Below are 24,058 nucleotides of genomic sequence, written 5' to 3'. Positions count from 1 at the left end.
TGGATGTTTTTACTTACAAATTTTCTGAAAATGCAGTTTTATTTTTTACTATTGGCACAGTTTTCTGACTGATAGGGTGACAAACAAATTGCCTCTTTTGTTGTCTTTCCGCTTGACTTGTTCTGGCTTTTATTGTTTAATTGCTTAACAGTTACCTTGCCATTGTTTTTTACTGAACACTGACTGGCAGATTATCTTGCTCACCGTTCAATTGACTAAGCTATTTTATTTTCTATTCTATCAACCCCAACTGGGTTTTTTTTTTGGTACTTTATATGTGCCTTACTAGCAGCGTGGTTATTTTATACGTAGACTTACTATTTAGCTAAGTGGCTGGGAGTGGCATCAACATTATCATTATCCCCAGGCTTTGTGGCTGTCTGTGATGGTGATAAATGTGAGGAAGGACTTGGAATAAGAGTATAAATAAGAATCAACATATATGAGGGGAAGAAAGGGAGACACAAATCTCAGGGGAGAAAATTGGATTAGGGAGCAAAAGCAGGGGAGACTGTCTGGGGTGGAAGGGTGACGAGAGGAGGCGTGGCAGCAGAGAGAGAGAGTGAGACGAAGAGAGATCAAGAGAAGAGTGGATGCAACCCACACCCTGAGATGCTGTGCTGGCTGAGAGAGGACGAGATGTCGGTTCAGGAGCTGCTACAGAGGGTCGAGTGTGTCATCACTCATGTCGGTAAGTCATCGTATATCTTCTCAGTTTCCCCCTTTGTCTGTCTGTTCATGTTTCACTCTCAGGTGGATTAATTAGAATAAGAGGAGCGGATGTTTTAAACGGTATCCTCTCATGGGAAATTCTAAGGAGAGCCCGCCTCTTGGAATATACCCTCGTTGTGGTGAAAGATCTTTATCTATAAATCTTTGACTTGTGATTAGGAAGCAGGGCAAATGAAATGGAGGCAGGGAATTTCCATCCTCTCATCAGGACCACTGAGTGAAGAGGGATGCGATGGGCAAGAAGGAACATGTGCCAAAGAGTGTAGCAGAGAAGTCATTGGGTTCAGTTGTGATTTTCAGCAGCAATCAACATTTTTTTTAAATTGATTTTTCATTTCATTCTCATTTTCACTGGCATACATTAAGTGTTTCCTTTGATGCGAGTAAATATTACTGAGACCAGGATCTTATTTTCTTGTTTTAATATGAATAATGATGATACATATTCAGTCTTCCATTGATATTGTCCATTTAAGTTTCTGTCTTGTTACCTTTACTCAGTTTTTTCATTGTGCCTTTTATTTCCAGCTCTCCTCTTTGCCCTTCTCTCATAGTAATCACTTCTTTTCCATCCCGAGTTCGTCCTTTCTCTCCCCTCTGTGTGTCCTTCATTCTGCCTTCCATGTAGTTCAGTCCACTCAAACCTTTTTTTCTCCTTGCACTTTTCTCCTCATTCATCCATCATTTTTTATCCTCCTTCTCTCTAATTCCGCATCCGGGTTGTTTCTGGTGTGGAAGTAGGTTAATGTGCCACGCTGGAGACGGTTGCATTGCACAGTATTCTCCATTGCTGCACTGCCTGCACTGCACAGTAGCTAAGAGAATGATGGGTAGGGGGGCGGAGGGCAGCCTGTGAAGAGTGTTACTATGGAAACTGGCTCTGAATTAATTTACTGGAAATCATGCTCGCTCAGTATGCTGCCACCAGTGTTTGCAGCACAGATGATTCTGTAAAGGTGTTAATTTAACTGGATATTGTTATATTCTTCACCTGTTTTTAAAAGATTACTTGTTATACCCATTATATAATTGAGAAACTATTGATATTGGTCTCATGCTAACCTGAGTGTAACTTAATTTTAAGTCTGCACTCTGAAGTTAATTGATTTACAGTAGTGTGACTTGTTTCAGTCCAAAAAAGAATGACACGAAACTACAATATGACTCTGTGAACTGATTTATGTCTGCACATCATTAATACACAGACCCAACCATCAATGATCTTTCTATGCAGCTAATTTGTCATTAATAAAATTTGTTCATTATTATTATTTTTTGTTACTTCAGGCCTTTCAGTTCGGTCTTAAAGTTATACATTACTAAAATTTCATAACAAATATTGGATGTCCAGTTAAAGGCCTCTCTCTGTGATTGATGATTACAATTAACCTTAACCCCACTTTTTAGAGGCAAATAAAAGGAATATATATTTTTTTCAAAACAACAAAAACTGCATAGATTCACTCCAAGTACTCCAGTTTTCTCCGATGTGTGTTAGGTTAATCAGTGATTCTAAATTGACAAAAGTGTGAATGTGAGTGTGAATAATTGCCTGTCTATCCGTGTTAGCTTTGCGATGGATGACCAGTATCAGTGTGTGTCCAGTGAAAGCTCAGATGGGCTCCAGTCAAAGGCTGCAGTTTAACAGTCAGTTTACTTAAGAAGGTTCCTAATTGAGTGACGTGAAGCTGGAAGCATCTGTGTGAGAACGATAATAAGAGCTGGATGAATTCTCTAATTAAGTAAATGTGCTGCATTGCTTCATGTATGGTCCCCTTTAGCACTGGACCATCCTTTATGAAAGGTGAGAAAATATTGCTCTCCCACAATTCAAATATGCATTAACAGCTCATGAAAACAAACTTTTAACATTACACTCAAGCTACACAGATTATCATGCAAATTACTGCAGTTTTTTTCTTTTTCATACTGCAACTGCCTAATATGCATTTATACTTCTTTCAATAATTTGTTTAACTGTCAACTAAATGAGCATTGTGCTACTTAACAAAATTACTTGGGAGATGCTGAAGCTTTAATAAAGGCAAGACTTAAAGTGAATCACCTCTTCAGCGGGAAGGGAAAGTATGAGTCGATTGCTGAATGAGGCAATTTTTCCTAATACAGCTTTTCACTGTTACGACTGGTAGGCTGCTATATTCCAGTGTTGCATAAAAAGCATGTTATCTAAGATGCACCTTTTTGGAATTCATCTACAGGACTCTGTAGTTTCACCACAGCAGGCCCATGTTAATAAATGCAGTTTAATTTCCTGAGCACTGGATTTCAAAGTTACTATGAAATCGCCATCATTCTATGACTTTATAATATTTCTCACCAGGGTAAAGTGAAAGTGATTACCAAAAAATATTGGTGGTCATTTTTTTCACTATTCCTTTATGAGTATAAACAAAACAAACTATAAGGGCTTTTGGTGATGTAATTCCACCTCTGCTTATTGTTATTAAAGGAATGACAGACACTCTCTCTAATTTTCTGTACAGTCATTTTGAAGAGAGCTTGTTGGCTTTTCACCTTTGATATTGTGCAGGCAGCAGGAGGAGGAGAAGCCTCAAATGGCAGAATGTAATTGATCAAAGATGGAATCAATTTTCCTTGGTGTGTGTTAGATCAGTAGAGACAGATCATGAGAATGTACTGTACCAATGTTATAAGATGATACTGTTTGACATGAATTGGGTTTCAGAGCATGCAGAAACAGAGGAAGAGCCAAACAGTTTCAGGCAACACTTTCAAACCTTATCTGAACTGGTGATGTCATTATGAGCACATATAGGAGGTGACTAATGTTATGTTAGTCACGTTGCATATTAGCTTGCAGGAGAACCCAGGGATAGTTGTAACGTGGGTCAGTTGTAGCACTTCCAATTTCTCCAATCAGAGCTAAGTGTCAAATGATGTGATTCATCCTGTACATGCCCAATTCATTTCTTCTATCACATGTGAAAAATTAGCACATTTTGGCAAACACAGACAGTTTAAGAAGAAAAAAATTAATTTGTATGCAAAAAAGTATGTTTTTTTATTTCAACTTTATGTTAATTTCTAATAGCATTATCTGCTTTGCAGTTAAACTCATCAAACTTAAATTATGTTATTTGTATGTCTATGGGGATATATTCTGTGTAGGTCTTTAGTGCTAATGTTTTAGCCGTTGGCTGTAATGTTAGCTAGTTCATGGCTATAGGAGTCTGGGTCAGTTGTAACAGCAACAGTCTGGGTTAGTTGTAACAATAATGCAGATGTTACAACTTACCACACTATTACTTTAACTTATATTAAACAAGTTGGGACAATGACACCAGCAGAGAAAGGTTCACTGGTCACCTTTGTATATGTGGTTAATGCCATTGGCAACACAATTCCTCCACTGTTTGTGTTCCCACGCATACGTTATGCAGACCACTGTGTCAGAGATGGACCAGTAGGAAGTACTGGTAGTGGAAATAAATCAGGATGGGTGCAAGAAACAGATTTCCTCATCTTTCTGAAGCACTTTGCAAACCACACCAAGGTAAGCCATGAAAAAAGTAATTCTTCTCATGGATGTTCAAAAGCTAGATTTCTGCATTCTGTTAGAACTATTTATGTAGCTATGTGTGTATAGCTACATAAATAGTTCTAAGTGCATTCAGGTGTTGAATAAAAAAGATTACATGTTAAGATTTTGTCAGTTTTTTCACCCACGGATATGTTACAACTAATCCAGGCTATGGGGTCAATTGTAACGTTTCACTCTTTGTGTCTGAGACCACACCATGCAATGAGTAATTGTGCTGCAGAGAAAATAGCTGTACTATTTAATAGCAGATATATGTAAATACTTTGCATTACATTTTGAATCCACTACCTTAAAAGAGCTCCAAGCTACAGACAGAAATGTCAAACGTTATGTTACAACTATCCCCTGTTTCCCCTACACAATTCCCAGTTGTTTTAATTATGAGTTATCTTGCCAACAAAATGCCGACCTGTTATGGATCTGTGATTCCTCTTCTCGGTTGAAGTCTTTTCTACATAACTGAGAAAATGTAAATCTTATTGGATGACTGTTGTACACAGCTATCTGTCACATGTCAAATAAATAAATTAAAAACATTTATATAATCGGAAAGGATTAAATAGAGTTAGGTGAAGTCATTTGGGTATACCTCCTGGTCTACCTCCAGGTGTTTTGGGCTTGATTGAACTTGAAGAGACTATGGAGCAGACCCAGGACATGCTGAAGAGATTATGTCTTCTGAGTAGCTTCTTAATGCCTCGCTTTGCCCCCTTAAAAAAGCTAGGTGGTCTGTAGTGTGTGTATGAAAATCGCTATATATCATTTATGATATTGTATTGAGTTTATGGTGCTAGGTTAGATGCTTATCCTTACAGCTTGGAACTCAAATCATAATGTGGTCATATATGTCGTTTGGTATAAGATACAACAGGGCAGAATTAGCAGTATTGTTGCCTGGCCTTTTGCTTGCTGCATTGTATCTTTCTGGAGATTCATCTAACATTACACTACCAGTTTTCTGTATTTGACAGTGTTCACATCTTACATGTCTTCAGAGGTCCGCTACTGAAATCTCAACTGCAGCCTATTGATAGCAGCTCAGGATTTGTAATATTATTCAGAGGCCTCCTGCCTGAAACCCCTGTCACCCACCCAAGCTTCCAAACAGCGCCAACCTTTGTAGTGATGACGTTAGCACTGTATTCTCTCTCCTCTTCCTGTATATGATACAGGAGTGGAGGTGGGGAGGGGAGGCACATCATATCCTTTGGAAAGTGTCTTTCTTTCTGTCTGCTGGACAGAGGCCAGCTGAACGGTCCTGCTCACAACAATAGAGCTGAACAATAGCACAGGAGAACTTTCACAGTTTGGCCTAATTTTTTTACAGAACAATTTTTAAGAGGATAAATGCTGAGCAGGTCAAATGAGCCAAGGTCAAGTGGTCTGGTCACAGTTTCAGTGTTGACTACAGGGCAAACTCGTTGATACAACTACTGTTTTCCTTTTAGTTTTTCATTTTGAAAACTTCAGTTGGCTGGCAAGATACTTGATAAATTTTGAAAGGTATTCCTGTAATCACAGTGTTCCTTGGAAACGCTCATCAGGACATGTGAATCATTTCATAGTTTCACTTTCAGTTTTTTGCAGTTTATCAGGAACGCTAACTGTTTTGCTTTCCTTGAAAGTTCTGAAATGATTTCACCAATAACTTAACTGGTAAACACACCGAGTGAAAGCTTGTTTTTTATGCTAACAATAGAGTGCTAAAGAGAACAGAAAACAACATCTGTTCCTTTTCGATCTGGGACTGGTGGGAATGCCATGTTCATCAATTATTCAGATTGCTCTAGTGCCTGGTCTGAAACGTCAGTACTCAGTAATGTGTGGAAATGTCCGTCTTGTGCATCCTGGACTGTCACTTTAAGATAGTTTGCTTGCGTCATTTCAAGTCTATGGTGATTTTCTGGTTCCAGTAGGAGAAGGTCATTGTCAGTGAGCTAGCCAAGGCCTGCAGTGACATAATCCATGATGTCAGCGGTTAGAACAGTAGTTGACCAAAAATAGACTTTTTTTTAATGGACCAGCAGAATAAAAGCTCTATTCTTTTTGTTGAAATAGTTTTGAAAAATGCAATTCCTACAGGCTGCTCTAACTGATATACATGCAGCTCATGTAACCCTAGCTAACACTTTCAAACACGAGTGGAGAAAGATTCAGGCTGATGCGTGAACTGTCTGAATGGAAATACTGTATAAGGCTAGACTGTAACACCAGAAGTTTCTGAGAAAAGTCATTTTAAGAGTAACTTGTGTGAACTAGATGCTAAATAACACAGTAAGTAAGAAACTTGGTTACATTTTAGTAAAAAAATATTTCTCCTCCACAAACTGTCCAGTCACACAACACAAAAAGAACCAAGACAACTGATTTACAATACCCCAGAACTTTTTTGTCGCATGTCCTGTAATGAAGAGTCCTGTAGTCGTGTGGAAAGGACAAATATTTCTGAGAGCCTGAGGTCACTGACAGATATTGGCTGTTGCTGATGACTGTAGTTGTCTTGGTCGCAGCTGATTAGCACTCAGTGGTTTTTCTCATCTTCATGTGTGAAAAGAGAATTAAAGGAAAGGAATTAAACAGGTACAATTTAGTACGATAAAACCTCAAATACAAGTAATGTGTCACGCCAAATTGCAGTAATGCATCCTCCTCAGTCACCTTAAATATTATATTTTCATGTATTTTTATATGGAATGAAAAGTTTTAACAGTCAGAAAATATCAACATTTAACCTAAAAGAAAAAGTCTGATAAACTGCCAAAACTATTGTCTGCAAGGAATATTTATTATATATCACATACATTCGTAACACACTTATTAGACTATTTGGACACACGCGCCACAGCCTTGACCCACTTTTTGGACACAACCCAACATATGTGCATGTAAATATTCGCCATCTTACTATTTTATATCTTCTTAACATTTTTTAACTAAGAAATTAAAAGTATCCGAGAAGAGGTGGAGGGAAAACACTTATTGATGGATAACCAACATCATACAGTTTTTTCTCTTCTGAATAATGTAGTCGATGCAACTATATGCATCTTTGACTCTGAGTGTGACCAAAACCTGTCTAATTGTGCTGTTTTACATACATGATCAGTTCAAAGTCTAAAGCTTTGTCTATAGATAGGGCGTGGCAGCCATCTCACACGCATCCATAACTAGTGAAGAAACAATGTGGAGAAGCCTTATAAATCATTTGAGAGGAGGGGGCATAAAAGAAGCAGGACGGGGGGAAAGGAAAGCTGGGAGTAAACATGGAAGGATGCAGAGGAGAAGGGAAGTCCCCGCTGCCTGATGAGAGTATTGTTGAGGATATTTGTGTAAACTGTGGTAAGAACTGAGCAGCTAAGCCGGTCACAAGGCTGCCAGGAGAGGCTCAACCCCCCTCTTTGACGAAAACACGAACATCAGCACACACATATCCATACCTCTCTGCCGTTTCTTGCTACTCTTACACACAAAATGACAAGGACTGGTCCTGAACTACTGAGGAAAACCAGACAGCCCTGAGGAGTGGACTGTAGTATCACCAGATCTTTGTATGTGTGTGTTGCTGTGGACATTGGACTGGATGTTGGTTTAGCGGTGTGGCTCAGCCCCTCCTGTACACTGTGTCACAGAAAGATCAGCAGCAACATGGGATCAGTAATATGTAAGTGACTGTCATATCGACTGTAGTGACTGTGTTATAGGTGTGTGTGCTATATAGCTTTGACTTAATCCGTACTCAGTAAAAAAGAGCTTTAAAGGGTCAAAGCCTATAATAATGCTGCTTCCTTAGTACCACCTTGTCAATGGTAGTGATGGGGATACACACGAGTCTGTAGTGGTTTGTCAGGAGTGGGAGTGAAATGGACCTGCAGCTTATTAATACAGTTTTGTGTGGTAAAGTGTTAGTCTATCCCATGTGTTTGATCTTGTGAAATATAAAATACAAGCAGGTAAGCTACATTATTGTACATGCTAACATTTTCATACATGGTGGCGGCACGAACACAGTTTAACAAAGTGCAGATTTCTCAGTTTTTGCTTATTGTGACATGATAATAATAACACATGAGAAACTAATGTAAAACACTGATTGTGAGACTGCATAGAGATGGAAGAGGGCAAAATAACTTAAATGGGCACCTGAATAATAATAGCTTATGCAGTGGTGAGGAGTTATTGAAAGAGTCAATTTAACTATAACAGAAGGTGCAGAAGCTCTATTTGAAAAATTAGCTGAAAAATATGTTTTGATTTGATTTGATTTGATTTGATTTTATTGATTAGCATTCAAATATCTCAGTGAACAGAACAAGGATTATCTGAGGTCACTGGTGCTTCTGTGATTCTCGCTCAATCAACAGTCCTGTTATAAGCTTAAGAATTTGCTAGCAGAAGATTCCTCCTGAAGTCCAGTACCTAGAGCATCCACAAAGAAGGGCTAGATCAACTATTAAAGATGAAACAAGAAGCATGCATGGATATCACAGGCAGATACCCACAGAACGAACATAAAGTGTGCATCTTGGGCAGTAAAGGAGAGAATAAAGGGAACAGCAAGCCTCTCCAGGGGAATTAAAGGAGCTGGCTGACATCAAGAGAACCAACATCAATTTTTCAAAAAGGCCAACAGAGATACTCGACTCATAACTGCACATGAAAAAGGTATTAAGGTTAAGGTCCTGTAGAACTTCAGTTTTTAGACTGAAAAGAAAGCGTTCCAGATACAGCTGACTGACAAAGGACAGCAGAGACCAGTTATGACAGTCAGAGGAAAGGGTAACCTTAGTGAAAGCTAAAATCCTCACAGGCAGGTGTGACAGGCTCTGTCATTTGTAATTTAAATTTGACCATTGGACCTTAAAATACAAGATGAAATTCAAATTATTTGAGATGCAAATTTATCATGTAATCTAAATACGCATCAAAAGCATTGCGGTTTTGCAAAAGAATTTGTCCTCAAAAACACACTACAAAAAAAAAGAAATGCAGTTCACATCCAGCAATGATGTGCTGGTCCTGGTGTTTCTACACAAGAAAAGGAAGAAACAGAGATTCTGGGTTCATCCAGTTCTCAACAGAAGGCAACAGCAGGGAGAATCTAATGGTTTAATCCAAGAGTTGAAGTTGAATCACAGCTGCTTTCATGCATTTGCAGGATGTTAGTCGGGCAGTTTGATTGCTTGTTGGCAGAGTTGGGATCACATCTGAGGAGACAGAGAAATTATTTTACAGATAGATCGGGAGCAGCGTCGAGCTGTATGTGTGAGATAAAACTATCTTATTTTACAATTTGCATATTTGATTGCATCACCACTAGATGATGCTCCAGCTGGTTAAATCTGTTTATTTGCATGTGAAAAATCTGAAAAACTGAGCTGAGAAATGATTTCATTTCAATCATTTCATTTGGTAATGAAGTGAGATAAGGTATTTTGAATGTCTCTCATTATTATGAATTCTCAAACAAAACAAACAAACAAACAAACAAACAAACAAACAAAAATGCCAACATTTAAAAAAGGTCTGTTTTTCTTTGATTCTGTACTCACAAACTAATTTCAGGTAATTCACTTGCCAGAAATAAAGCACCATACAGCAAACCTTTAAATGAGATGCTTATGGGATTTTAGCCACCTCCAAAAAAACTTCTTTTATTTTATTTAGTGCCTTGAAAAGTTACATGAGCTGATTTTTATCTGGGTAAAAACTATAAAAGATTAAGTACAGTGTGTACCTGAATAGAGTTCACTGCTGTAATCCACTTCTACGATAGCTTAAAATAAGACTTCAGTGGGTAGAGCTTTTTTCACCATATAAATAAGCTGTTTTCTCACATGCATTTCAGTTCAGAACTATTTTAGACATTTCAAGGCAGTGCTCTAAGTGTCAGAATAAGTCCTTTCAGGCATTACATGGTTTTTACTAAAAGTCTGTATAATGTCAGACGGAGCCTACGCAAGAATAGATCAGGTCATTCTGAGCTAGAGAATGTCTACACTCTTCCTGGTGCCATCCCTTGCCTATACCAAGCAGCATATTTCCAGTAGAGAATACATGTGCAGATAATCCCCAGCTGTGTGTTGCATGTGAAAAAAGACTATTTTTGACAATGTCTCAAAATGATTCTCTTGACTTTATCATAGGTTGGTGATTGTGTTTAAAAGGTTTGCAGTATTGTCACATTAGAGCAAGAGCACAGGTGTGACCGAAAATATTACACCTACATGTCATGTGGGTAAGCAGCCAGGATGCTGATGTTTTGCATACTGGCTCACTGGAAACAATACTGTATTTCTCCACAGTATCCTTTTTTATTTGTATTTTTGTTGTTAATTATTTCACAAAATTACACAAAATCTCTCAAAATTAGGAGAGAAGTGTACAGGGTAGAAAAGAACCTCTAATAGAGTCTACATAGAGTGTAAACTCCCTCCTTCACAGCAGGTCTGTGATTGTAACAGGTGTGGGTGTATGCAAATGACCTGTAATAGGCTTTACCCTGTAGCAGAGATTATGACAGAGAGCCAGAAACAGACATAGACAGAAGTAGAGAGGTTACAGGTATCTTGTGGGCTGTACAGGGACATGCAACAAACAGGTCCAGCAGCACAGCGGCATAGAAAACAAAAAGTGTGTATTTGTGTGTGTAACAGACAGGAGAAGCATTAGACAAACATGGATCACCCCCCGCTTCTCTGACAGAGTCAGTGGGGAGGCAGGACAGGTAGATACCATAGAAAAGAATATACATGCAGTACAACCATGTAAGATTCAGTTTATTCTGACTACAAACAGAATCTTGAGGAAGGCTGTTACATCAGACCTTTGGATCTTGTTTTACAAGTTGTGGTAAATATGGACGTTTATGGATCTTATTCCACTGTACGGATCTCCATTGCTGAGATGGAATCTTACTACAGCTTCCTGGAGGTGTGTCAGGAGACTGAATCAGCCATACTAGGAAGTATGTAAATCCTCTATGCACCATTACATTCTTCTCTCAACCCTTTTAATATGTTACCTTTACACTACCATACAATTTTGGTTCAATACAGCTTTGGAAGTGATTAGAAATTTGGGCACTATAGCACTAATAATTTGGCTTGAAAGAAGCAAAATTACTTTGACAAGCAACAATGTAAAATATGTTTTGACTGCAGCTTATAAAGTATGACTCTGTGTGTATGAGACAGCTGCGCAGAAGCAGCAGAAAACACAGAAATTCAGTTGCTGTTTGGTCCTAGTCAATAAAATCTTAATGTCTTTATTAATAACAAAAAATAATTTTACACTGTTATTGTTGCTGACTCATGTTGTAGTTGCTCATATCAATCCTGATGTTATAGCCTGTTTATTCAATTCTAGATGATGATGAAACCTGTAAACAGATGTAAGCAACAAAAGCTTCAGATCACATTGAAAGAAGTTGGAAATGAAGCTTGTTTGTTGCCGTCAGCGGTTTTAGGAACCTTCCTATAGAACAGCTAATGTTAGCATACTAGCATGTTGGTAATTAATTTCATTTATAATCTTTAGTAAGTTTGTACAAAAAAAGAGAACTGTTCTGAAAATATGGCTGTTTGGAGTGTGTAAGCTTTGCTGCAATTTCTTAATAAACTTTGTACAAATTAAAGTTCTACTAGAAGAATCGATACTTTGCTGAAGTTATTTGATCATGCTGCAGGTTATGCTCCTAAAAATGGTTCTATGTGAATTGTTGGGTTTCATATTTTCACCAGACTGTGTAGAATCCTCTATGTCTCTAATGAATGGGGCGTTCTAACCTATTCAAACGTGACAGTGTGCAGTAGTGTTCACAGTTTTAACACACAAAAAGATGTATCTAAAGAAAATTTTACTTTTCTGATGAAACAATTTGACATTGATTAAAGCAGCACCAAATGAACTTCGATTGAGGATTTTTAATTCAAATTATCATGCAAAATATATAAAAAGTGATGATTAATACAAGACACAAACAAAAAGTGAACAGAGGTGTTAAAATCCAACAAAGAGTGAGAACAACAAGTAAAACTTAAACTTTAATATGTAAATGACCATTATTGTCGTAATCCTAATAGCAATGAAAATGTACAAGTGTACAAGATAAATCCATTTTCAGCTAATAGGAGTTCCCTAATTGAAAAATGAATGCACACACCAAGAAAAAAGCTTTATAGTTTCGTTTAGATGAACTGTTCTGGCTGAAGAGTTCATCGTTCTGTTGTTAGAATACGTGCAGGTTCTTTTATCTCTGTCTAATATCCTTGATTATATGGCACAGAAAGAAAGAAATGAGCTCCAGTATCTATTGTTTTTTTGTTGCCATTAGTCTTCCTATGCAGATTTTTTTGGACCTTATCACAGAGATATTAAGAAACAGTTTCTGCCTTTCCAGTTTATTAGGTTTTTTTTTTTCTTTGCTTGCTGCCAAGGCAACCAATATGGGATCTTTACATTTTGAAGCTGGTCATTAAAATTGATTTTTGAATGATAGGAAGCATGTTTGTTCATGCAGAACTCTTTAACATTGGCTTTAACATCCTACTTGTTGGTTGAAACCTGTGATTTACAGTAGCAACAGAGATGTTTCTGTGCTCCCATTACTCAACATGTGTGCTGACTGATGGACAAACATCAGAGTGCTTTGTTTTGTCAGTCGCTGTCAAGTCCAAGATCAAGACCAAGCATGCTCGTATTTATGGCAACAACAACAAAGACGGCTACATACCAAATGCATATAGAAATGCAGACGTTGCAAGATGCCCCAGTGTTCATGGTTAAAAACAGGATCAGGCTTGTGACTCATTATTAGCAGTCCACATTTCATGAGGTGATAATGATATTCATTGGGATAATGTATGTGTGTGTCAGGGAATGAGAAACAGAGAAGTGTTATCAGCGGATCTGTCACTGGACATCCTCTGATTGTTTTCTTGTGCTGACGCCTTCTTCCTGAGAACCAATAGGAAGCCCCCCCTTCACCTAGACCTTGAGGAACAACAACCCAAAAATAACACTGGCTCTGCATCATAATTGTGTATTTGTGTTTGTATATGAAAAAATCTGTTTTGTGTGCTCCCTGTATCTGAGATTGACAGAGATCAAAGAGAGATAGGAAGCTGTCTTAAGAGAGTGTTTGATAAACTTCTGCATGTTTTCACATGTGATATAAAACCTTTTATTAATGGAAACAAATTCTTACATATCATATGTTTTTCATCAAAGACGTGCAGGTATATTAAAATTAGTTCGTTGCATATTCACTGTTTGGCAAACATTTTAAATTGGAAACCACTATAAAGTCTGTAATGAGCAGATCTTCACAAATTAATGTGGTTACAGCATGAACTTAAAAAAGCAGGGGCAGCCCACTACTTCCACTTAAAAACGGTAGCTGCGAGTATAATGTGGGTCTACTCCAAACACACTGAACTCATTCATGAGACCGCTGTTATCCTGCTTCATGCTGTTAATAGAGACTCTAGTCTATGTAACATTCCGAGTTCACATCACTGCTAAGAATTACACAATTTAACATCATGCAATTACCAGATAAAATCCAGGTTTCATTTTCACCTCTCTGTCTTTCCATTCTCTCGATCACCATGTGCGCATCATTTTTCTCCACTTGTCCCTGCACAGATACTTTTTTTTTGTCATTTTGCCTAGAAAACATTTAAACATTGCATCAGTAAATTAAAATTATAATAACAGTACAGTAAATATTCTGCTTGGCTGAAAAGAAATGTTTCCCTTTGCTTATGTTTATTCTGATATATTCATTGTTGCAAAGCAAGTTTTTATGCAATCTCTTCCCCTTTTTGAGCAAATTAACTGAACTTTAATCATATACTATATATAAAAGATGACTATAACAATTCAGTCACTGATAGGTTTGTGGAGTGTCAATTTTTCAACTTTGATACTTTCATGTGTACAGTATATATTTAAATGCGTGCAACATAAGGGATTGAAATATTGTGATCTTTGGGGACTGACTCACATTTGGAATAAACTCCAAGTGCCCATTTCCAAAGTTGCAGTGTTTGGCACTTCATTACTTACAGTGTTGGGAAGGTTACTTTTAAAATGTAATCCACTACAGATTACAGAATACATGCCCCAAAATGTATTTTGTAAAGTATTCTGTTACGTTACTCAATGAGAGTAATGTATTCTGAATACTTTGGATTACTTAATATTCTATCCTGCTTTTTACAACTACATGAATGTACTATTGCTGTGTGATTTATTATTATTACTGAAGGTTACTTGCCATACCAATACCAACTAGATTTTTAATTCTTAATATAAAATGAGTAACAGTAGGGTGGACATTAGGTAAGGCTGCACTTTTTGCAGCGATCTTGTATAGAAAACTAAATAAACAGGTCCGCAGCTCCGAACCGTAGTAAAGGGACCTCTGGCTAATACGTCGGGTTCATGTCGGGCTTGTAGCCGAAAACTAGCTTTACTTTGTTGTCTGGGTCGACTATGCTAGCGAGAGACAGAGAGAGGCGTTGAAAGGCTGCTCCAACGGGACTTATTGTTTCGGAGGTAAAGACAAACACAGTGTACAGTCGACTCTTAATAGTTTACTTACAACTGGGCTTGTCAGGCACTCTTTTTGGCTGCAGTGGTTATATTATATTGACATGCTTCCATGTCCCGTTTCTTCTCGGTGACATTTCGTACTTTTCGACTCTTTTTCTCCCTCCTTTGCTCACAGACACATAACGGGTATGGCAGTCCATTCTCCCTGCCCATGAGGCTACATTCTTTAGGGCTATGCCTGTAACAACCTGCCTATTGCCTTCATATTAAATCATTTTGTGAATATTTTTTTTAAAATGTTTCTTCACGTCATTATGCAAGCCGCAAGTAGAGGTGACATGGGCCGCGAGATTGAGACACAGGCATTAGAGCCTCTTAATGCGTGTCTTGTTTAGGTTTCCACCGGTGGGGAAACCAAAAATAGAGAGGGCATAGCCTAACATATGAAACAGGAAAATACGGCCATGTAATCCATTCATTTCAACAAAGTAACTGTATTCTGAATACCACCCTTTTAAACGGTAACTGTAACGCAACACAGTTACTCACATTTTGTATTTTAAATACGTAACGGCGGTACATGTATTCCGTTACTCCCCAACACTGATTACTTATTTCCTTTCTAACCTGCTTCATTTGAACACTTTCCTTTTTTCCCCTTCTTTTTTTTTCAGAATCAACATAAAGCCGAGGCTAGCATGTATCACAATCTGAATGAATCTGAATCTGACTGTGCTGCTTTTTCACTTCCTTGCTCAGACTTCTTGTTTTTGAGAACCTTTGTACAATGTGGAAGAATCATGAACGCACACACACAAATGACATGCCTGGGAATGCAGTAATGTTTATCCACTTGTAGGAAGTAGGTCACAAAATACATGTAACAACTGAACAGGCATTGTGCTGAAAACAATGTGTACAAGTTCACATGTGCACTTGTTTATGTGTGCACGTGCAGTTTTTATGTTCCTGCTGTATGTGGATGTCAATATGTCACTTCCGTGTTTTCTCTTTGTGTCTGCCGCATCGATCTCTGTGTACATGCATGTATCGATCCGTCCATTGTCTTCTACTTCATCTGCTTATCCAGTGCATTGTTTCAGGATTGATACCAAGATTGAGATTACTTCATTACAGATTGTTAAGTTAAAATGCACATTAGAATAAACTAAAACACATCATCTCGTCCACATCTGCCCCTGATCACCAAACCTGCAGTCTTTCATCAAGTGTCCTCTCTGCTCCACCTCAGTCCACATTCCTTCGCCTCACATTTACAGAGATTAGTTCTCCACACTCTGGACTCTCTAGTAAGTTCCCCACTGCTTAGAACAGCCAGCAACCCTCGAGGTTCTCCACACGTTTGGGCAGACACTCCCAGCTCTGCCCCGCTGTGCTCCAGCTCAAAATCACAACCTCATTCCATCAGTAGTTATTCATTTTTCATCTAATACAGTCCCATAAGTGTTTATTTAACAAACAAATCTAGTTAGCTCTGGCTTGTGTAATAGCAGTATTTCATTCATTTTCATAAATTGAATTAAAAATGTAGCTCTCAAAATGGATTATAGAAACATCAAAAAAAATTTCAGCCATATGTTTAGAAGTTTGATTGTAACAGCTACCAACTCAACACAAGTAAAAGTTATTGCTTTACTCGTGTAAAACTATATCTAGAGTTTAACAGTGAACACTACAGTTAATTGAACACCTAATTTCTCTGTGAATAGATATGGCAAACCAGACATTCATGTTTCTAGGAAGGCAACAAAAACAACTGTCCGAAATGCTGAGTGTATAAATACAACCAATACTGCGCTGAAAGATCAGGGTCAAAAAATCTTTTTAGTGTCAGATTACTCTTGAGTGGAATCAAGCAAAAGAGGTATTTCAGTAATAATGTTTACTTCCACATGTTGTCCACATTTGGCAGCCCAACATAACTCAGGACTCATAAAAGAGACACAGACATAACAGCACAAAGATTCTGTGGCAGGAACATGGAGCCTGCAAAAATGAAGCACACATGATCAGGGCAACATGCATACACACACACACACACACACACACACACACACACACACACACACACACACACACACACACACACACACACACAGCTGCAGCTCCACTCTATATTTTCCTCTGTGTTCCTCCTTCTGTCTCTTTCTTCTGACGTACGCTCCCACCCCGTCCTCTCTCTGTGGCTTCTTATAGGCTGCTCACTGCTCATAGCTGAGCTGTTTTACTACAGCTGGAGCTGGAAAAACTGACCACAGGCAAACCTAACAACAGTAACACACAAACAGTTCCGGGACTGCTCCGGCTCTGTGTGTGAGTGCGTGTGACTGAAATGCAAGAAAAGAGAGAGAGACGGAGATTTGTTCGTCTGGATGTCTGGAACAGCCTGAGATGATGATGAGGAGGATAATGAAGAAGAAGCAGCTGCTGTTGACAGACCGGGGTTTTGTTACTGGATGTCTGACTGGGTTTGGATACTATGAGTTTATTGTCATTTGATGGGATTGCTGGTCTTTCTTGGAGGATTTACTTTTTCTCCTGCGTGTGTGCTCCTGCCAGGAAGGTCTTGAGATGAAAAGCATCAAAAACATAATAGGTAATTTTCACACACACTGGACGCCTTACAGGATTAGTATTTGTCTGCACTTTGCCACTTTACTCCTCTCAGAATCAGCCATTGGATTCTCTTCTTCAGTATTCAAAACTTTTGGTGATAGGTTTGTAGCTTGAACCTATTCGCTGGAACGCTCAAGACAATTTAATTACACAGCAAAAGCAAGACACAAGTAGGCAAAGTTCTTTGTGTTACTCATGCATGAGGGAGGCCTGCCTGGAGCCAAGTGTCGTTCCACCCACTTGACCTCCGTCAGACTCTCAGCCAGGTTCCCCATAGCACTCCTTTTATTGTGGTTACATGAATATGCATAGGTTCATTAACATATGACGTTTCATATAGGTATACATGTGGACAAAGAATACCTTGTCGGTGTGTGTCGTGTAAGTGTGTGTGTGTGTGTGTGGGGGGGGGGGGGGGAGGGACCCTGTGAAGACTCCCCAATGCTGGTGCCAGGAGTCTAGCGGTACATCTGAACAATAGGCTCTTATACTTAACCAGATACAGAGTAGGTGTCCTCCTATACCATAAACCAGTAAGAGCAGATATAACCTCTCTCCTGACCTTAAGACGTGTGTGCATGCCAGAGTGCTCTGGGAGGCACACAGAGTCTCCACAGACTGCTAAGGATCAAACCTCTACCAACATGACATTGATGATAAAACTCTAAGCATATATGAGTAAATATTTCTAAGCATAAATGACAATCAACAATATAAACCTAACATTTGGAGAATAGACGCTGTAGCTTTTCAGAAAAAACATTCTTTTCTGTAAATCATAGGTTCAGTGATGCCAAAAAAAAGTGCTAATGCTTAAGGCATTTTATTTTAAGATTAGAGGAGCTACAAAGTGGTTTTACCTGGAACACTGACAGCTGCAATTCCAGGGCTCCATGGTGCTGTAAGCTCACAGGAAAATCAAAGAGAGTGGAGGAACATAACAGAAAAAAAAATTCCTGGTGAGTTCTAAGAAATACCAAAAACAAGCTGCACACACACTAGATTATTTTATAAACTGACTGTGGCGAGGCTGGCACTACACACTGCAACTTAAGAAAGCACATGCAGGAAGGCTAAACACAAGCGAAACACAAGACTTAATCAATTTGAAAGAATAAAGAGAAATATACAACTAAATCCACATTAATGCCTTTAAAACACCACTTCTCCTTACTACTTTGGCATGCAGCTTATTCCAAGATAATTTTAATGCTTTTATGCATCTCCTCTCTCTTAATGTTGACTCTGGACAATCAATGATCTTGAGGACAGGACTCGATGGAGGTCGGAGCAGAACTGCTTTTTTTATTGAAGAAGATAGTTTTTGTGACTCTGACAGTTTGGTGTTACTTTTCAGACACCTTCCTGGTAAATGCACAATGGAAAAGAATCTAAAGTTCCTAAAACAACAGTATTCTACAGTAATGTAGACATTATTAAAAAACAAAGCCTGAAGAATTAGAATCTCCTCAGTCCGATTCTTTTGAACTAATAATTATTAAAAGGTGGTGTAGTTATTCTAAAGACATTTTGGAAAGTTAGTATATTCAGTTTGTCCATTACAACATACATTTATGAAACAGGTGCTAAAAGGTGGGTTTGATTCCCAAGTCTCAGGCCAGTATCAAAATATTAATGACTATATTTGGCTATCCATAGGTACTCTAGTCCTTTGTTTCTGAAAGATAGGAGCAGAGTCACTAAACAGCTGTGCTAAGCTGTACTGATCTTTAAGATCTGTAATGGATATATAAAGAAGAAATGTGAATATCCTCATAGATTCCTCCTGGGAATCTAGCAAAGAGGTGGTTCATTATTATTAGGCAGCCCAACGCATTAATCATAAAAAAAGGCGAACATAACAGCACACAACATGGAGTGTGCAAAACGAAACACACATGACTGTGGTGACAATGTGTGAGAGCATGCTGTTTAATCCCTTTCAGAGCAGATGGATTAGGGTCACAGCCTAGGTGTGTATATTCTAGCAGTGTGTGATAGTGTTGGCTCCATATTTTTGTGGCTGTGTGAGAAATTACTGGCCACCTTTTGGGTACACTGAAACTCCTTCACTCAGTGCTGTGATCACTTTCATGTCTTTTTGGTATTTTAACAAGAATTGTTAACATTTAACATAGTTTAGATATGTTAGTGGACAGAAGCCATTTTGTCTGTAATCAAGGCTTTAATGACATGAATTACACTGGACAAGTCCTTTCCAGACAAAGTCAAGCTTGTCTTTTCCTGCTTTGGTAAGACCTCTGGGTCTGTGTGACCATAGCTGACCAAACAAAAGTGCATAGTCAGGGGATCTTACAAAAAAATACTGCTTGGAATGGGGAAATATTTCTAAAACATTTTAGCTAGCAGTGGGATTTACTAGTGACATGTGCAGTGCTCATGATGACCTGGAACTGGATGAGGGGTTAGGAAAATAAATGGATGTTTTATCCATAGACTGTATATGAAAAGTGGAGATAGCTTAAAAAACAGTGAGTTCAGTACAGAAGTGCTTTGGAGCTGCGTTCTTCTACAGGCCAGCAGGGGGCGACTCAGTTTGTTTGCAAAAGAAAGTCTACGGAAAAAACAGGTCCTGTGATCTGTTATATCTTCACTCCGGGTTACTAGTATAACAATGATACTCGGACCACGACGTAACTTGAGGTATTTATTATAACGGCATAACTTAACATGGAGCTAGCCCGAGCGACAGCCTAAAGCTGGTTTCCCATAATGCCTCTGGGCATGACCGCTACGGGTCCTGTTATAACCCAAAATACACAACATGATCCATGCCCTCAGTAAATACTTTCCCGGTGAGTTATGAGATCAGTCCCTAGTTTCACTTCATAGAGAACAAAACATTATGCTCATTTTCTACATTATAGTCCCCATTAAGCTCCACAACAACAATAGTTGGTAGTAGTTACAATTAGTTGGTAGCCCATTACAGTTTAAAAAGCTAATTTTTCAAATCAATAGGCAACGTCCATCCTTTAAACACAGGTTTTGGTTTGATCATTATGCCAGCTCAAATTATAACTCCAGCACTATCTTACATTGATTATGGTTCATGTTCAGTCTGCCAACCTCAGGACTTTGGTGTCATATCCTTTATCCTGGTTTTGTTGAACAAGACGCTGATGTCACTGTACCTTTACTGTGTTCTTACATACACAGAAGAAGAAAGTACAATAAATACTACATCTATTACATGCACCAGTGGGACTAGATGTAAAAGGGGAGTGTAGATATAACCAAAAATCAAAATCGCTTGGAATATGCCTTGTTGTTTACATACTGCTAACACCCATCAGAGCACTGACAATATATTTTGTTAACTTGCTGCTGGCGCAATGAGGACTTTGTCAAACTGAAAAAATGTCCCACCCTTTGAAGTAGGGCTGTAAGGTTTGCAGCTTTCCTCATGGGGCTATAATTTTGGCCATATTGAACAGGAGCTGCTGCCCAACATAGAAACAGATGCTAGTGAACCATTTAATTGTAGTAGTTCAACATATCTACAGAAAACTTTGTTAGTTCCTGCGTGTTGTTGTCCAAGCTTAATCTCCCAAATTAAGAATTTCACTGGTGCCATTAGAGTTCATTGCGTCCTTATAGGAGTTCCTCCTGCACGTACCCTTTGTCTCCTCAGGACTGCTTCAGTTTCTAAAAACAGCACTTTTCTGTCAAGCCTTGAAGTGGTCATGCATCACATCTGTCTTCACCACTCCTTTCTACTTTGATGTTCCAACAATACAGAACAGTCTCCCTCGTCGGGTGCCTGACCTGGATCTGATTGTATAACACTACTGTTCGGAATGTTCTTAGACAAAATTTCCTATACTTTTTTTTTTTAAATTAACCTGATCTTGAAAACTTTGTTTTTTTATTTAAAATGATATTAAACAGTGCAACCACTATATTAAATTTACCACAGGGCAAAAGTTTGCATTGGATGTTTGTTTTATAAAATGTTTTAGAATAGACACTTGTCACAGTGATGGATTGATAGTACACAGTGTTTAGTTTTATGTAGCCAGAGCAGTTTGCACAAGTTGCACAAGTATAGCAAATATTAGATACTCCGAAGACAAGGTTTTGTTTTAAGAAGACATTGTTGTGTGTTCTTAGCAAAATCAACAAAATCTTATAAAACATTTCAGGATGCACTCGTCTGTAACAGAAGCTGAATTTTTAATATCCTTGGTGTGTCAGTAGAATCAGATAGTAACAACAGAGGTACATTGATGATGCCTCCATTAGCGTCCACTACCAGCTGTTATGCTCTTCTGCTTCTGTCCCCACTCCCACTAGCACAAGACCTACCCAAGCATGTTTCAGAGTAATAAAGTGCAGTCAGTGTAAATGCATGTCTTTATTCTCTGTAACAGAGAAAGGCTTGTTCACTGCACAGTGCACTTAGAGCTTTACCCTGCAGGAGAACCATAATAAACATTAAACCAGAGCAGGAATACATATCCTTAAAGCCTCGTCTAAGAATGCTTTGTTCCAGTTCCTTATAAATGTCATATGAACAGCAGTCAGAAATGGATAGCTTTAGAACTGGCTGCTTAGGATGAACATGTGATGTGCAAAGAAAAATGGAGATAAAGGTCCCTAAAGTCAGCCTATTATTATGTGTTCTGCCATGTATGCTTTTGTCTGTCATATAATTACTGTTCCACTGCTGTTTGATCATATTAATGCTGGTCTAAATTATAAGGCTTCAGATTGCTTTAAATGCTTTGCTTCTATGTTTGAATCTTTATTCATCTGAATTCTATTCAGTTTTATTCATATAGTGCAAAATCACAACAGGAGCCGCTTCAAAGTACTTTATATTGTAAAGTAAAAACCGTATAATAATACAAAGCATATGGATCACATTTGTATGACGAATCCCTAATATGGTCATCTCAAACACATACTGTAGCTCTGGCTGAGAGAACAAAAGACCCACCCACATACTCTTTAAGCCTTTGTGAGGGGCTGCTAATTAAAAGACAGTTGGGTTAAGATATGAAATGTTAAAATGGCTTGTTTCAGACTGAGGAACTCAACCAAAACCCAAGATAAGATAAATAACAATTGCTTTGAACTGCAGATCACACAAAGCTCCTACTGTATAGAGACCACAAAAATATGGACTTTTAAGTCTATTTCATAGCAAAGATGTTCAGTAGAGTTGCATATTCTATTTTGGCCCGAACTGATTAATTCTTGGCTCTTTTTGATTCATCACAAGACATATTATCTTAATGCTAAATACAATAAAATGTTACACAAAGGGACAATTTTACATCACTGGTAAATATACACTTGGCTGGTACATTTTAGCTACTGGAAACCTTTGTTGGCGAAAAGTCACTTGATGCGTAATTTGTGAGAAAAGTTCTACTTTTTCTACTCAAGATCCACTTTTCTTTTCTTGAGTTGTTGGTAAAAAATCATTCAAGTTCTCTTTGAGTTTGCATATTTTATGTGAAACGTTTTTAGGTTCACATCAGCAATAATACTGGTGTACTAACAGAAATGTATGGGAAAATAGCTCAGTAGCCTAAGGTCCATGTTTGAGCATTCAGCCAGCACCAGTTTAGGGCAGTCAGCTTAAACAGTAAACTGCTTTGATTCAGTTTTTATTGTAAATTGAATTTGGAGTACAACAGCAATGCCCCTTTCCACTTACACGTCCTAACAAGTCCAACAGGTAGAGAAGATTGTCAAAGATACGGAAAATCAAATAACAAAAATCAAACAAAACAGTGTCAAATTATATTATAACACCTTCCTGCCCCCATTTTGTCTGTTTTTTCCTAAATGAATGCAGACAGATACTTTCTTATTAGTCTCTGAACCCCTGACTGATTCTGCTGACCTTTGAAATGGCCAATAATGTTTATGCTACCTGCAATCAATTTTCTCTATAAAACAATGTCTTTAGATTTTTCAACTTTAAAACATATCAGAGGATTTTTGTGCTTCAAGTTCAGAGGTATATACTGATGTTTTATGAAAAAATGTGTGCGTATATTGATACGTGCTTACCTCTCTTCTGTAGGTAAGGTCACAAAGTGTCCAGCCTAGGGACTGTACTTTTTATATTAATGAGTGAAATCTGTTGTTGGCCTCAACGCCTTTCTGTGGTATCTGTTTTGTTTACTTTTTACTTCCTTATTATGCATACCTGTATCTGCAGTTAAACTCAGAAAGCAACTTGTCTGGATGAATGTCATGGATCGCTGTGTGGCAGGCAGGATGAGGACCCAATCGCAAAACTCACAGACTCAGGGGATGAACTCAAAAAGCAGCTTTATTGCTGACAAAGGATGACAGGAAATACAAAACTAAACTGGGAAAAACTAACAAAGCTCACCAAGGAACACAGGGGAATCACACACAGCATGAGGGAGAACACGACACAGAACTGAGGGAGACGCAGACATAAATACACAGAGGGTTAACGAGGGAAGTGGGAGCACACGGGGAACACAGGTGACACTGATAATCATAACAAGACACGGCAGGAGTGAACACCACACTGGCGGG

The 24,058-nt window shown here is 38.3% G+C and overlaps 1 protein-coding gene across 1 annotated transcript in view; it reads left to right on the top strand.

Moving 5' to 3' along the window:
• The first annotated feature begins 11,130 nt into the window (after nt 1-11,130).
• The window catches only part of mcf2l2 (MCF.2 cell line derived transforming sequence-like 2), a 91,744-nt gene continuing 78,816 nt past the window's right edge, over nt 11,131-24,058 (top strand). Inside the window, exon 1 of the mRNA XM_085349024.1 lies at nt 11,131-11,279. Within this exon, the coding sequence (XP_085205150.1) occupies nt 11,171-11,279 (109 nt within the window). The 5' untranslated portion in view covers nt 11,131-11,170. The remainder of the gene's footprint in view (nt 11,280-24,058) is intronic.

This window comes from Diplotaxodon limnothrissa, linkage group LG23 (assembly GCF_057381915.1).
Source record: "Diplotaxodon limnothrissa isolate DT_005_m linkage group LG23, D_limnothrissa_male_GT1.1, whole genome shotgun sequence".
Classification (NCBI taxonomy): domain Eukaryota; kingdom Metazoa; phylum Chordata; class Actinopteri; order Cichliformes; family Cichlidae; genus Diplotaxodon; species Diplotaxodon limnothrissa.
Note: the sequence above shows the minus strand (reverse complement) of the source record. Positions and strands in the feature narration are given on the sequence as shown.